This window comes from Wyeomyia smithii, chromosome 3, assembly GCF_029784165.1.
Source record: "Wyeomyia smithii strain HCP4-BCI-WySm-NY-G18 chromosome 3, ASM2978416v1, whole genome shotgun sequence".
NCBI classification, from domain to species: Eukaryota; Metazoa; Arthropoda; class Insecta; order Diptera; family Culicidae; genus Wyeomyia; species Wyeomyia smithii.
The window spans coordinates 185,501,913-185,518,581 of NC_073696.1; the positions used below are offsets into that span (position 1 = coordinate 185,501,913).

Consider the following 16,669-nt stretch of genomic DNA (forward strand, 5'->3'; position numbering starts at 1 on the left):
AAGTTAAGCTGAAGTACTATAAACTTCTTTGGGTTCCATTTGTCCCAATTCACCCATTTTAGAGTACGGCGAGCATATGTCACAGTAGGTTTTCATATATTAAAAATACTAACTTTTTTGTGTTAGGAGATAGAGGAATGGTTTATTCGGCAAAGTTTTAGAACGTACAAAAATATGAAACTTTGTTGAACAAACAAAATTTCTATCTTCATTGGGAACAGAGTAACAGAGTGTTTCATGTAAAAGTTACTTAATAGTTAGTTTTTTGTATTTAACTTTTGTTAGTTACATTTCAAAAGAAAACGTTGTTCTAAAGAAGCATTTGGGCATACAAAACACACGTTTTTGTTGAAGGCCACACATCTCCAGGACTTATCCTTACAAAGATATAGCACATTTCAGCATATTTTTTCGATAATTTTAAGAACGTACTAGTAGGCACGAGAGACCATCACCTTGCCTTAGACCTCTTCGGGTTTCGAAGGGGCTCGAGAGTGCCCCTGAAACTCGAACTACACACATCACTCGATCCATCGTCGCTTTGACCAACCGCGTCAGTTTGTCCGGAAATCCGTAGTCGTGCATAATTAGCCATAGCTTGTCCCGATCGATCACCTCACACTCGTCTGTACGGAGGTTTCCGTCCAAGCTCCTGCACATATCGGCTTGCGGCACGAAGCCTTTACGGGAGCTGTTCAGCTTCTCGTAGAACTTCCGACTGTCGTTAGCTTGGTACAGCTTTTCCATCGCTACGTGATCTCGGTCCTCTTGCTGGCGCTTTTTCTTTCGGAGGACTGAGTTTTGGCTGTTCCGTGCTTGTCGGTATCGTTCCACGTTCGCTCTCGTACGGTTTTGCAGCATTCTCGCCCGTACTGTATTCTTCTCCTCGACTAACCGTTTGCATTCGCCGTCAAACCAGTCATTTCTATGATTCGGGGCCCTTGTACCTAGTAGCGCTACAGCAGTGCTACCTATGGCGGATCGGATGCTCATCCAGCCATCTTCAAGGGTAGCTGCGCGAAGCTGCTTTCCGTAGGTAGCACTGCCTCCAGCTGCTGCGCGTATTCCTGTGCAGCCTTGGCGTCCCGCAGTTGCTCAATATTTTGTCGCGGCGTTCGACTTCGGCGGGTGTAATACACCGTCGATAGTTTTGAGCGCATGCACACAGCTACTAGGTAGTGGTCCGAATCGTTGATGATGTCGGAGAAAAACCTGCCGTCGATTAGAACGTGGTCGATTTGGTTCTCTGTCTGTTGGTCGGGTGATCTCCAGGTGGATTTGTGGATACCTTTGCGGGGGAAGAAGGTACTTCGGACTACCATACCACGGGAGGCCGCAAAGTTTACGCACCGATGGCCGTTATCATTAGACACGGCATGCAGGCTATCTGGTCCGATTACCGGTCTGTACATTGCCTCCCGTCCTACCTTAGCATTCATGTCCCAAATAACGATCTTCACGTCCCGTCGCGGGCAACTATCGTAGACCTGCTCCAGCTGCGCGTAGAACGCTTCCTTCTCGTCGTCGGGTCTTCCTCCATGTGGGCAGTGCACGTTGATGATGTCGACCCTTAATCCTCAACTTGCACATCCTTGCGTTGATTGGCTGCCACCCTATCACGCGTTGGCGCATCTTACCCAGTACTATGAAGACGGTTCCCAGCTCGCTGGTGGTACCACAACTCTGGTAGAAGGTAGCCGCCCGGTGCCCGCTTTTCCATACCTTCTGTCCTGTCCAACAAAGTTCCTGCCTGACTTCGAAGTTGCGTAGAAGCTCGTCATAGATTATCCTGTCGCATCCTGGAAAGCAGAGCGATTTGCAGTTCCATGTCCCAAGTTTCCAATCGTAATCCTTATTTCGTTGCCTAGGTCCATGCCGATTGTTCCGATCCGTATTATCTCTTAAGTTGTTTGTAACAGGTTGTTTTCCGGGGCGGCTCGTTGGGCCTTCCCCAACACCCTGTCTCACCGGGGAACCATCGTGTCAGCTCTGTTTAGAGTCCCATGCTGCCACCAGGACGTTGATCAGCCGCTCCTAACATGGAGATCAAACGCTGTTTTGAGCCGCATCATCTTGGTGAACAGACGCTCGGGTTAGCGAAGCATTTCCTCTACCACGGGTTACGCGCCAATGATCGCGTCGCACCTTCTTAACTATTGTCGGATGACAACATTGCCCAGGCAGAACCAACCAGTTGTATCCATGTTTCAACCGGCAGTCTAGTGTAATCATATGACTCGTGAAGGTGTGAGATAGGAACTTGTGAGGGCCGAAGCTATGTTTGATGCTCCTTTGATGCCCTTTCTGCAACATTTGATGCCCTTTCTGCAACGAAACAAATGTGTATTAAATATGAAGCTACTTTCGTCAGAACTGTCACAGATTTCTCTTCGTATACGTAACGAAAATGAACGCAATCAATCGTACAAACAAACGCTGCATAATGTAAATAGTACGAAAAATTAGTAAGCTTACGCAATAACATATACATGATACGAAATCAAAAATAACAGAACACAAAAATTTCGTTCAAGTGAATACTCGTGCTTCCGTTTTTTTGACGTAGGACTACGTCTTTGTTTTCTATAATAGATTACACTTTGTGAAAATGGAAATGAAACTGGCAAATGTTGCGTCAGATTTCAAACGGTTATAGCAAGCAAACGACTTAATGCATCTTAGTCATTTATATGTCAGTGAATAGATAAAATGTGTAACAATTTTTTGATATTATGTTCAACATTGTTGCTTTACTGCTTAATGGTGGAAAAAGGTGAAAAGTTCCAAGGTCAAGCTTTCCCATACATTTCCCTTGTTCTTGGCTTGCTTCCCAAGCACAGATAACAATAACATGGACGAAATAAATTCCACTGCCTACATATTTTGACTCAACAAAGTGTTTTGGTTTGTTTGTCTTTGTCTAAGCTGCGTGGCCACGCCTTAAGGGTAAAAATCTACGCTGAACTCGATACTAAAGACTGCGTGTGGAAAACTCAGCTTCGGTTTAGTTTGTTCCACAATAGCGAGTGCGGTGCAGCTGTTAAAGCTTTGCGACATTGAGAAACGAGAGCTGCATACGAGTCAACTTCCAGGCACCGCGGAGCATGTTACCTGTATTCTGCATACGGCAGCAACAATAACCATCGTACGCTGCAGGCTATTTTGCTGGCACAGCTGCTGGAGGGCACAGCGGAGAGCAAATTTTATACGCGGCCAACAAAATAATCGATGCTACCGGTGGTGCTGTGATCATCAGCATTCTGTAGCATACATTTCGAGCTGAAGATTATGAAATCGGTTCTTTTCAGAACTATAAGATAATGAAGATAAGAGTTATGAGAATTTGCGCAACTACTACTAGTGTAAAATTTTCATGTATTCATGCATCGTTAGTTTTAAAATAACGACTATCAAAAATAAACGGTAGTGTTACCTATGAACAGTTTAGCGCAGCATATAATAATATATAGTTTAGCATATATTATATATTTAGTCCTACGTCACCTTTCATACAACCCCTAGGGCTGTATACCTTGTAGTATTTTGTTCGTTGTTTTCCACGTTCGTACGAAAGTATATTTGTGAATTATACAGATTATGCGTAATGTCGCAATTCTATTCGATAACTGCTGTACAATCTACGAATTTCATGTTTACGAAACATGCGTGCAAAGAATAACAAAAAAATCCAGTCCTCTACCATTATGGTGTATGTTTCCGGACATTTTTTCGTGCCAAATATATGCTACAGATTTCCAAACCTTTGACTTCCCTTTCTTACAAGCAGAGAATCCTAAGTAAGAATCCCCAGGATACCTTCAACTCGGTGACGGAATCGTGAAAGGAATCGCGAACACGATCCTGAGGATTCCCACTCAGGATTCTTATTCAAGAATCTTAGAGCCATATACAGGGCATTCCTGAGGATTCTTTTTTCAGGCATCCTTTTCAAGGACGCTCACGAATCCAATGTGAGGAATCCTAGAGAATCTATGCGAATCGTATGTGTTCGTCCGGGTTGGTGAAACCTCCTGCCAATCATGGGATGGAAGAACTGCTCACGTCTAACCTATGCGTTTGGGTCCCCAATGACGATTTCGATATCTTATTTTAGGTTCATTTTGCGCCGTCTTGTTTGAAGACGTCCTTTCCGTAGAGGTCCCGAAGTGCCTGGGCTACTACCATCTTCAGAACTCCTGTTTTTTAATACGCGGCATTTACCTTCACCTTTTTTTCTCGATAAATATTAGCGGGAGCATCCTAAGCCTGGTTACAGCCCTCTAAACAGTCACCGATGTGGCGCTCTTGAATCGCGGTATATTCGAGTGAAAAGCCTCTTCTTTGTTGTAGTCTTCTTTACCCTGTGAACCTTGCGTTTCATGCACAGCTTTTATCCCAGGTCCTTCGTCATGATGGTGTGGGCAGCCCCGATTGACACTTCTAGGTCATCCGCGGTCACCCGGATCGAACGGTTCATTTTTCGATGAATCCGCTCTTTTAGCCCGTCTTTCGGTGCCGACAGATGATAGAAGATGGATAGAGAAAATTCCACTTCACTCCGTGAGATTTCGTCGCCGGAATAAGTCGTATAAGCGGTCACTGATGGGCCTCCATCTAATGACTTGATTTATTTCTCTTGTATGATGAAGTTCGTTTCGGCGATAGGATCTAGCGCTTGGAACTCACTTCACCCGTCTACGGTCAAGCTTTTTGGATGGCTGCGGCTTTTTGCTTCACTTTTCGTAGTTCCCTGACTAAGACTTCCACGCGTACTTGTTCGAGTAGAGTTTTCAATCATTGCCCCTCTTTGTTCGCCGAGGGCGATACTGATTGTTTCGATTTGTATTTATTGCTGGACTGTTCGCAAAAGGGTTTTTTCGGCATGCTGCCTTACTAGGGTTGCGATACCTGGCCCGCGATAGCGCTATCGTTTTGGAAAAAGCTGACGAGACACTGCATTTTATAGATCAGCCGAACGCTCCGGATCAGAAGCTATAATACACCACCCAATACACGAGAACAGACGCATACGGAAGCCCTTCTCAGTTAGCATACGACCAAAGCACTCGCCGGGTTTGGGACTAGATCTACACTGAACTTACTCGTATCTCAGTTAGCAGCACGAGTAGGTTGAGATATGAACGTTTTTGGATGGGTTGCAGCGGGGCCCTTGAATTGGACTAAGGAAATTTGCTAGACAAGGCTCAAACATAAACTTATGATATGAATGAATTGTACTACCTACATAAGGAAAGAATTACATTTGTCTCCAACTAACGTTTGTATTAAAAAACATCATTGTATTAAAATAAACTAAGACATATAATTGAGTTTGATAAATTTCCCATGAAGGGTAATTATATTAGCTTATTTGCAAAAAAATATGCGCCCTTGTGAGTGGCCTTACGGCAGTTAACCGAAACATCGCCATACTGGACGAAATCATGTATGTAGGCATGTTTTTAAGTTCTTTCTTCGTTTTATTTATCACTTCCTCCTCAGTTTTCGCAATAAAATTGTTGGAGTCAATCTTACACTTTAGGTTTGCCCAGAAATTCTCGAAAGGATGCAGCTTGGGATGTTTAGTGGGCTCGTTGACTTGGGTACCAAATATCGGTTAGAGTAGTGGGCTGACGCCAGATCTAGCCAGAACACCGTGCCTTCACCTTTACAGTATTCCTTGATGAAAGACACAACTTCTGTTAGGCACTTCGTATTATAAATTTCCCCGTTCACGGCCAGCCGGGAGCAAAATAAGAGCGGATTTAAGATCCCCTTCTCGCTGATAGTCAGCCACAGCAGCACATTCTTGGGGAACTTAGTGTGTGAAACGAACTTTACCTCGGAGCTCGTTTCGCTCGTGGGGAGGAGTAAAATACGAAGTGTCCTGCCAGTCGTTGCCATCCATGGTGAGATAGGTCTCGTTGTTCATCATCATCGCCACGTCCTGATTCGATTCGCCGAGAAAATCTGACCATCTTATTTAGCCGCTACCACTGTGTCTTTGCCTGCAGCTCCGAGACCAGTGGATGCGACTGTCGCTTCCTAACATGTATGTCAAATTTTATTATTAAATAAGTGAAGGTAATTTTACCTTTCGATTTTCTGTAGTGATCGAAAATTTAACTTTGGTAAAAATAGTAAAATTTGACGGTAAATTTGACAAATAAAAGCGAAGAGATGCATATAGGCGATGAGATAAATATAGGAGCGGTTAACTCCTATCAATAATAAAGTTTTAACTAATAATTCATGAATTGCTATCATGCTAACACTGCTGTTTAAGCAGTGATTATGGAATCAAACATTCGAAACATACAATATATTTTACAGTAAAATTTATATGTCATGTAGGAACCTTTGTTGTGTGAAATGTTTGCTTTAAAGTTGGAATTATTAGAGAAATAGTTTTGTATCATGTTCGAAACAGTTTATTTCTGAGACTTCACTGCTTCACTTTGCTTGTGATTAATATAATGCTGAATTTTATGTAGGTACAATTCATGGAAAAGGTTTTGAAATGTTAGGAATAGTTTCAGGTAATGAATTTGCCTACCTAAAATACTTGAATTCACATGGATCGGAAATAAAGTGACGGGTCCGATTATGATACATTTTTTGATCCGATCAGGACTGGAGTACTATAATTTGTTCATAAAGAGTTTTATAACAGAGAAATGTGTGTAAATTCACGAACACAAGGTTGACGTAAAACAATTTAGGGGCTATCCACATACCACGTGGACAGTTTTTTTACGATTTTAACCCCCCCCCCCACGTGGACAACTGCCCATATAAATTCTAAAAATTTTGTATGGACCGTGGACATCACACATACCCCCCCCCCAAAGCTGTCCACGTGGTATATGGATGGCCCCTTATCAAATTTTACCAGCGGATTGCAAGCTACAAACTAATAAAGAAATTGTTTCCTTCGAACTGGTCACTTGCGATCACTCTCAATTGCAACAATACAAATAATTAAACAAACAGCCTTATGCAGTTTTACGTCAACCTTGCGGTCGGGGCTTTGCACACATCCCTTCTGTTATTTCTTTCAAGAATCCAATCGTAGAAGAATCTATGATCGGTGTGGATTGCTACTAAAAACTCGAGAGTTTTATTAGGAACGTTCGGAATATGAGCGTTTTGTACTTGGATCCATAAATTCCAGATAGACGTAATCTCACATCCAGAGGTAATGTAAGTAGTGGTACACTTTCTGCAATTGAAATGAACTAATTATTCATGGGCTAATCTAACAATGAATAATAGAGTTTGAATATATACGTATACTTAGTTTTTCCGCCAGTATTTATGAAAAATCTTGCAACGGAACTTACAGCTCCATTGTTCTGGCTCTTCAACATGTCATTGGAATATGGATGCTTCCCATCAAAATGGAAAAGCTCGTTTCTAGTGCCTATTTTCAAATCAGGCCGGAAATCCGACATACGTAATTATCGTGGAATAGCCCTAATTTCTTGCATTCCTAAACTATTCGAAGCCATTGTAAATGAAAAACTATTTGCCCAAATTTAAAACCGAATAACTGAGAAGCAACATGGCTTCTTCAAGGGCCGTTCAACATCGACCAATTTACTTGAATTTATAAATTATTCATTGAATGCTATGGATAATGGAAACCGTGTAGAAGCTCTTAACACAGATTTCAGTAAGGCATTTGATCGCATGGACATACCAATGCTACTTTTCAAATTGCAAAAAATGGGACTTGAGCTAGAACTCCTGAAGTGGCTCGAATCATATTAAACCAATCGCCAACAAATAGTTAAATTTAACGGACAAAACTCAAATCCGATTCTAGTCACTTCTGGTGTCCCCCAAGGCTCTCATTTAGGACCTCTTCTCTTCATCTTGTACGTTAACGACATTTCCTTTATTCTCAAAAAACTAAAAGTGTTAATTTATGCCGACGATATGAAGCTCTTTTTGGAAATAAGAAATGAAGAAGACATCAATGCATTCCAGAATGAAATATACATATTCTACACATGGTGTAAAAAAAGCTTACTAGAGTTAAATGTAAAAAAATGCAACCACATATCATTCTGTCGAAAAAGAACAACACCAAACATTACAATATCATTAGGAAACCAAACTGTAGCAAATTGTGAAAGAGTTAGGGACTTAGGAGTTGTCTTAGACTCCAAACTAACCTTCATTGACCACTACAACACAATAATCCACAAAGCTAATAACATGCTAGGATTTATAAAGCGCTTTTGTTACAACTTTCAGGATCCGTATACCATCAAAACATTATATATAGCCTATGTAAGATCGATACTGGAATACTGCAGCATTGTATGGTCACCCTATACAATCACACACGAAGAAAGAATAGAATCGGTACAAAAGCAATTTCTATTGTATGCTCTTCGTGAATTAGGTTGGACATCATTTCCTCTTCCATCATATGAAGCTCGTTGCATGCTCATAAACATACAATCGTTGAAAGAGCGTCGTGAATTCGCAATAGTGTCATTTGTAAACGACATCGTTTCGCAGCGCATTGATTCAGCTACATTTTTATCTAAGCTAAATTCCTACGCACCTCTTAGACAACTTCGAAATCGAAGCACGTTTGCCACCAATCATTACCGCACAAATTATGCAAAATTCGGACCCTTGAATCGTATGATGGCCACTTCAATACTGCGAAACCATTGATTTTACAATGTCTCGGCATGAACTCAAACACTTTTTCAGCTCAATACGCAATCGCAACGCTTATTGAAAAAAATAGTTTGTAAGTGAGCAATTCTCGCTGAAACCGTCCCACTGGTGACATGAGGTCTGTCAAAAAGGGGATTTTTATGTCTAAATGATTGAAAGAAGCGAAAAAATGAGAGAACCACTTTGGTTAGTTCATATTGATAGACACAAATCCGTTAAACGGTTTTTGCAAAAATTGATTTTTGAGCAATTCTTGACCTTTTTAATGATTCATTTCTCTTGAATTTGTCATTGAACCCCCTGCAACCAATACATCGTTTTCAAGAAGAATGATAGAGCTTTCATTTGAAGTAGAAAAAAATTGGCCGCCATTTTGGATCTCGCCGCCATTTTGGATTTCATCAGAAAAACGTGTTTTCGAGCAAGTTCGCAACCACCGATTTTGAATTTAACATCACCATTGGAAAGCTGAGAAAAAATGCTTTAAGATACATTCAAAATATTAGGTGAGTATTGAGGTTATCTTGTCATTCTGGTCACATCAGAATCGACCTTCAAACAGTTTAACGCATGACTCGCGTCCAATATCAAATCAACGCAATATACTAAGTCTGTGGCGTGCATATGATGTGGACAGTCAGTACTCCTACACTCAAAATATTTTCCACATTATTGTAACGTGAAATTTCCTGTACTTATTCATTTTCTGTCATTTTGCATGATTTATGTGACAAACATAACATCTACGTGAAAATCACATGCATACTATGTTTTATTACGTAGTATCTACGTGAACTTGGCAACGTCAAACAGAATGTCATAGAAGAAGTATCACGTGAACTCTCTATGTGCAAATACACAGAAATCAAAATGGCGAAGCTGTTGTCTAACTCAGTCTCTGACAATAAAATAGAATTTCTCGACGGCTTGCCAATAAGTGAGCTTTCGAAAAACCGTACGAATTTGACATCGAGCCTTGAGCTTACAGGTTTCACACAGATTTAGTTCAAAGGTCGAGGAGTTTCCCATACATAAACAGTTGCAGCTTACAATATTTATCGCCGGCAAATGTCGTAATATTTCTCCGTTTTTATGTCGTTTGATTCATTTACGAATCGGCAATTTTGCATGGCCGTGCGATTTATCAAGCAACATATTTCAATAATTTCTATAAACTATCTGCTGTCTTTTAAGAATTGGGGAAACAAAATTTGGAAGTTTTACGTTGTATCAAACGTAGTAGCTAGCAGATAATCGAATGCTTTCCATTTTACCGGTAGTTGAATTCTACGTGAAATTAACATAAAATGCATATGTCTGCTGTATAAAATTCATAGGATAAATCATCTCACCAGATCATGATGAACTCAAATGACAATCACGTAGAATCTACGTGAAAATGACAGTGGAAAATATTCACATAACTTTTCCGGTAATTATGACGTGAAAATTATTTTGAGTGTAGTTCACAGGTAGTAAGTGCTCCCACGCACCGTAATTTTTGCATAGCCTTTAATCAATTGGCTGAATTTCGTTAGGTAGCAAACGTACCCTTTTCGTCGATAAGAATTTGCTAGGGATCAAAAAAGTGATGATTCTACTCTTACTTCATTTACGCTGGCATACGCAAATCTTCTTCAGAATACTCGGGATATACTTGATTCATACTATACCTTGAATACCATACCTAAGTTGGTTGATAGTAGTTCAATGCATGAAAACAACAGTATATAACAGTAGCAAAAACAACATCTAACAATAATTTGTTCAATTACTAAACACGCGAAAACTGTCCTCCGTACAGGGAACCAAACTTTGTTCTAGCGAAAAAATCGTAGAGAAGCTTAATCACAAATTACGTTACACTCAAGGTGGAGAGAGGGCGTGAAGAAATAAACAATGTGAATGCAGTGAAAAGGGATCAAAGATACGATTTTTTGCTCTACGTAATTTATGAACAGACCCAAAGTCACACAGGCATTGGGCCTTCCACATTCCACGTGGACAACTTTGGGGAGGGGGGTCTGTGTGATGTCCACGGTGTATACAAAATTTTGATAATTTATTTGAGCAGTTGTGGGGGAGGGGAAGGGGGGGTAACAAAATCCTTTAAAATCTGTCCACGTGGAACATGGATGGCCCTTAATATACACTACACACAGATACACACCACCGGCTCAGCATGATTTGATATTGGCCGCACGTCATGCGTTGTGCTGTTTAAAGGTCGATTTTGAAAAGTGACCAGAATGACATGGTAAACTCAACTCAATGGTTGCGAACTTGCTCAAAAACACGTTTTTCTGATGAAATCCAAAATGGCGGCGAGATCCAAAATGGCGGCCAATTTTTTTCTACTTCAAATGAAAGCTCTATCATTCTTCTTGAAAACGATGTGTTGGTTGCAGGGGGTTCAATGACAAATTCAAGAGAAATGAATCAATAAAAAGGTCAAGAATTGCTCAAAAATCAGTTTTTGTAAAAACCGTTTAACGGAATTGTGCCCGAGGGGTCCATCGATATGAACTAACCAAAGTGGTTTCCTCATTTTTCGCTGTTTTGAATCATTTAGACATAAAAATATCCCCTTTGAAAGACCTCATGTCACCAGTGGGACGGTTTCAGCGAGAATTGCTCAAGTAAACATTGTATTAGAATATTAGAATATTGTATATTGTCTACTTCTGATTGACGAAATGAATAAAGTAAAATAAAGTAAAATTAAATTGCAGTGTGTTGAATAAACCACTGTTTGGATTTGTTTAGAATTTTCGGAGTACCGTAATATCTTATCATAACTTAAAATTATTCGTTCTGTGCGTAGAAATAAAATGAAATATTTTTCAGTTTGCCACTTTTCCAAAGGAACTTGATAAAAGTTCATAATAAAAATCTGCTTGAAATGAATTGTTAAATTTATTTTGAATTTTCTTCAATTATTCACGAAATATTTTTGATTCAACTGGAGCGGATTGAAGGGAAAAGTTTTTAAATGGGAGATTCTTAAATTTAAAAGCGTTTTTCTTGCATCTAAATATAGGCAACACTAATTCACTCTTACTCTACGCGAAGCTTAAAGGTCCTCAATAAAAGTACAGCAGCTTGAGCTATGATCCTCAGTACAGTTCCGGTACAGTATAGACAAGCCGGTAACGATACATCCTTCAGTGGGTAATGCGTGTATTGGCAACGGTGGAGAGAGAGAGAGTGATAACGACCAATCTGTTAGGCCACTGCCATCTAGTAAGGGCGTAAAGCGTCGCGTCCATAATCATCCTGCCGCAGGTTGATGGACAGCTTTGCTTACAAGGTGAGTATGGACGCAATGCTCTACGTCTTTATTGTAGCAGAGCCCTTAGTGGGTGATGCGTATGGCAACGAGGGATGGAGAAAGTGATAAACATTGTGGTTCTCGAAGGGAGTTTTTCAACGGAAGCGACTTCTCGAACGTGACGCGATAAAAATTGATTTGACACTTCGATGTTCATTCTAGAGCGTCCATTTCCCGACTGTTTTTAGCTTCCCGGGATTCGGGAAATATAAATATGATTTCCCGGGAAATCCCGGAATCCCGGGATGTAAAAGAAATTTTGAAAGAAACGTAAAATAACTGCGATTTATTTAATTTGATATTTATTTTTGTCACATAAAATGAGAAAAGGAATCGAATTCCTAAAACAATATAAAAAGATGATCATTTCTCGAAAAATTTAATAAAGTTCATTAGTTTGGCAGGTAATTTTTGTTTCACAAACTACATCAACGAAGATCCTGTAGGAGGACTACTTAGCTTCGACAGTTTACGAGGACTTGGGTTTGTAGTTACCGCTTCTTCAGAGGATGGTCGTTTTACGGTGATTTTGTGTTTGTTCTGCAAGTGTCGTAAAAGACCACTGGTAGATGAACCCTTCCACGTGAGTTGCTGTGGACATTTCAAGGATTGCGCTTCCTTATCGCCGGGCACCTTCTTGAAATATTGCCAGACTCCTGCCATTTCTGCAATAATGAATAGTTAACTGTAATAATAGATTCGAAACTGCTGCTGGATGACAGACAAACCTTTTTCAATATGATTATTCTCGACTTGTTGTTTACGGCGGTGACAAACTAATAACTGTTTTCATTCACGTGCGGAATCTTTAATTAGAAGTTCTGTTTGTTCCCTTGTTTGTGTACTTCGTCTGCTACAATCAAACTTATAAACTACAATCGCTTGTGCACGTCCTTTTATATGCGCTGATCCTATTTTCCCCATTCTCGTCCTCGCGTGGTGATACAATTGCGATCTTTTAATTGTGCAAGGAATTCGCCTTCTTCTTGCGTCTTCGCGCGAGGATGAAATGATGAATGAATAGAGTGCGTTGGTGTAGGGTATATTGCTCTTCTCAATTGCATTTCTTATGAACTACGATCACTTGTGCAAATCGTTTCATATTCTACTTTCCCGCGCAAGCATTTCTCCTACTCCTTGCGTGATGATGAATTGATGAATACTGAGTGTGCGTTGGTATGGAATATTCCTTTCCTCAATCGCATTTCCTATAAACTACGATCACTTGTAAAAGTCCTTTCATATTCTACTTTCTCCAATCTAGTCTTTGTGTTTTGGAAGAATGGTATTCTTCGAATCGACGCATGTTCATCATCATGTGCGTTCATCATAAATGTGCATTAAGTGTCAACTAATGGGCAAATCGCATTTCTTACACGAATCAAAATATATTAGAGGGAAATAAAAGTCATTCATGAGCACGCGGCTATACAATGTCATTCACCATTGCACAACAGTGTACAGAGTCTGTAAGTTTATATCGATTTTTAAATATTTCTTATTGAAGAAAATACTTCCCGGGATTTGAATAACTATTTCCCGGGATTCGGGAATTCCGGGAAATTGAAATTTCCCGGGAAATCCATCCCGGGATGTCCCGGGTAAGACGCTCTAGTTCATTCTCGATAGGTCTGCTTCCGGATAGTGTCACTGTTTATCTAATTTTTTAATTGGTTTCTCATAGAAGCAAAAAAATCCTTACACACACTGTACATTGTGTATGTTGCAATACCAAATAAGGTTTTCACAGAATTGTACCGGTGCTGTCGACATTAACGTCAATTGTTAATGTCAATTTATATTGATTGGTGGCATTATGATACGATGATGGAAATTCGAAATATGCAAAACAAACTTCACTGTCAAACAAGAGAAAGTTGTATCATATTTACGAAGACAAACAGCCCATACCGAGTGGCGCCTATCAATCATATTTTTTTCCGGAATTTCTTTTTGTCACCGGAGGGCTGTTTATACATTGAATTTATCACGTTCTGTAACTTACCAAGCACGGAACTCATCAAACAATACGTGTTCAATTCTAACTGCCGTTTTTAATTCGATATTTGTTTTTTTTTTTCTTCACAGGAATGGAATGATTATAAGCTCAAATGGAACCCAGATGACTACGGTGGAGTGGACCAGCTCCATGTGCCATCGGAGCACATTTGGCTGCCAGACATTGTGTTATATAATAAGTAAGTCGTTTCGGTTGCGGTTATAAGCTTTGTGTGTTGGAAGCTGAAATAAGCCGAACGGTGAATTGAGTTTGAAGGAGGTTTTGTTTTGATTGATTAAGTCTGTCGGTATTCATGTTTCTCCGTTTATTTGTGATTGATTATGCTGGGCCGGCTTCAGATTTGTTGGCATTTCGTAAAAAAAATAACGCTATAGAAGAATCTTGAATCCTAATATTACGGCAGTTTGGTCATGTCGAACTGGTTAACCTAAATTCACACGAGATGCCAACAGCATCGGCTGATTTTGACTACTGTTTATGTTTCGTCCGTGCACGGCATGATCATTACCCAACAGTAACGCCAGGTATGCAATTTCCCAATCGGTTGTTCGGTCTATTATGAACAATGGCCTAGTTAGGAGATTTACTGATTGCATCGTCTAAACCAATTGCCCGTTCCATCGCTCTGAACCTGATGCATCCGATTTTCTCTCTATTGTTTCACGCTTCCGGAACGGTACACTGTGCGGTCGTTAACGCTGAACGAACGTCCTTCGATGATTCCAGTGCGGACGGTAACTATGAGGTGACAATAATGACAAAAGCAATTTTACATCATACGGGTAAAGTAGTATGGAAACCACCTGCCATTTATAAATCATTTTGTGAGATCGATGTTGAGTACTTTCCATTTGACGAGCAAACATGTTTCATGAAATTCGGCTCGTGGACGTATGATGGATACTTGGTAAGTGTACGGTATGTTTGCTGTGCTAAAATTGGTGAATTTAGTTCACCTTGCTTTGTGCTATGGAAAGCTGCAGTTCTAGGAGCTTTGCTATGAAAAATAAGTGAAGCTGATTGTGATTGAATGAGAATGATTGAACGACGAGTGATTCGACTCTCGGGTGCTTTTGATGTGTGGTTCTTCTAGGATGCTATATTTAGAAAAGGAAACGCACAGACGTTTGTACGATTAGCCTGAGGTGTTGCTCTCTTCTTTCAGGTGGATTTGCGCCATCTCCAGCAGACGCCAGATTCGGATAGCATCGAAGTGGGAATAGATTTGCAAGATTACTATATATCAGTTGAATGGGACATTATGAAGGTGCCTGCCGTTAGAAATGAAAAATTTTATAGTTGTTGTGAAGAACCATATCTGGATATTATATTTAATATAACGTTAAGGAGAAAGACACTTTTCTACACCGTAAACTTGATCATACCTTGCGTTGGGATATCGTTTCTCTCCGTACTAGTTTTTTATTTGCCCAGTGACTCCGGCGAAAAGATATCATTATGTATAAGTATATTACTGTCACTCACTGTGTTTTTTCTACTGCTGGCTGAGATCATTCCACCAACGTCACTAACGGTTCCGCTGCTAGGCAAATATTTATTATTCACGATGATGCTAGTCACATTGTCCGTAGTTGTTACCATTGCCGTACTGAACGTTAACTTTAGGTAAGTACAACCTCGGCCAATGAAAAACGCGTTTGATGAAACTAATTTACGTTTCCTTGCCCTGGATAGAAACATTAGCACTGGCATGATGGTTTAATTCGTTTCGTTTTTTCGCTGTAGTATGATTATTACAATATAAAGCTTTGATGTTCGTACTCAAATGTACACGTAATCACTAAAATAATAAAAATAACACTAAAGCTATTTACGACTAGGACGTGGTTTGAACTTAGTTTCAGAGAAGTTCGAGCCGGAAAGACCAACAAGAGGATTAACGTAAATCGAATCGGGCATTATTTGCCACGAGTAGCTTTTGGATGTAGATAGTCTTCCATGACTTTAATGTCTCATATATTAAGATGTATTAAGATTCAGTAAAGGCACCGAACTTGAGTAGCACTACACCGGAGAATATATTGAAAAAGTGTGCGAAATACTACAAGGTATACAGCCCTAGGGTTGTATGAAATGGTGACGTTGGACTAAACACTGTAATTAGAAGGATTTTTAGTTACAAAGGTTACAGAATCTGCAGACAGCAACAATTTGTTTGTTCTGTAGTTTAAGTGTTTTTTCATACGCAGCCTCCCATAAATTTTCTTTTTAGAAATATATTGAACAACACTCGAAAGAACTTCGACTACATTTAACGATATTGTGTAGTGTTTTTTTGTGCGAACAACATTTATTAAAGCGTGTCGTTGTTATTGTAGAAACACCAAGAATTTCTCGCAAAGCGTCTGAATCAGAATTAACTTTGTTTTCTCATAAACCAAATCCAACAATACCTACGTTATCATAACACATTGTTTGTTTTATTTAACTCTGATCAAATTAAATTTATTACATGAATCTTATTATGGAAATAATTTAGAAGCCGTCACATAGGTTCACTCATAGGGAAACATTAGAAAATATGTTGAACAAAATAATCAACGAGTTCCAGCGAAAAATCACAACAATCAACAATTATAAGGTAGTTCATGTTTGAA

At 39.8% G+C, this 16,669-nt stretch overlaps 1 protein-coding gene across 2 annotated transcripts in view; it reads left to right on the forward strand.

Moving 5' to 3' along the window:
* Window positions 1-16,669, forward strand: part of LOC129732103 (acetylcholine receptor subunit alpha-like 1) — a 353,242-nt gene that overhangs the window by 276,399 nt on the left and 60,174 nt on the right. For both annotated transcript variants that reach the window (XM_055692618.1, XM_055692619.1), the window contains exons 5-7: window positions 14,120-14,229; window positions 14,778-14,958; window positions 15,217-15,677. In XM_055692618.1, the coding sequence (XP_055548593.1) occupies window positions 14,120-14,229; window positions 14,778-14,958; window positions 15,217-15,677 (752 nt within the window). The remainder of the gene's footprint in view (window positions 1-14,119; window positions 14,230-14,777; window positions 14,959-15,216; window positions 15,678-16,669) is intronic.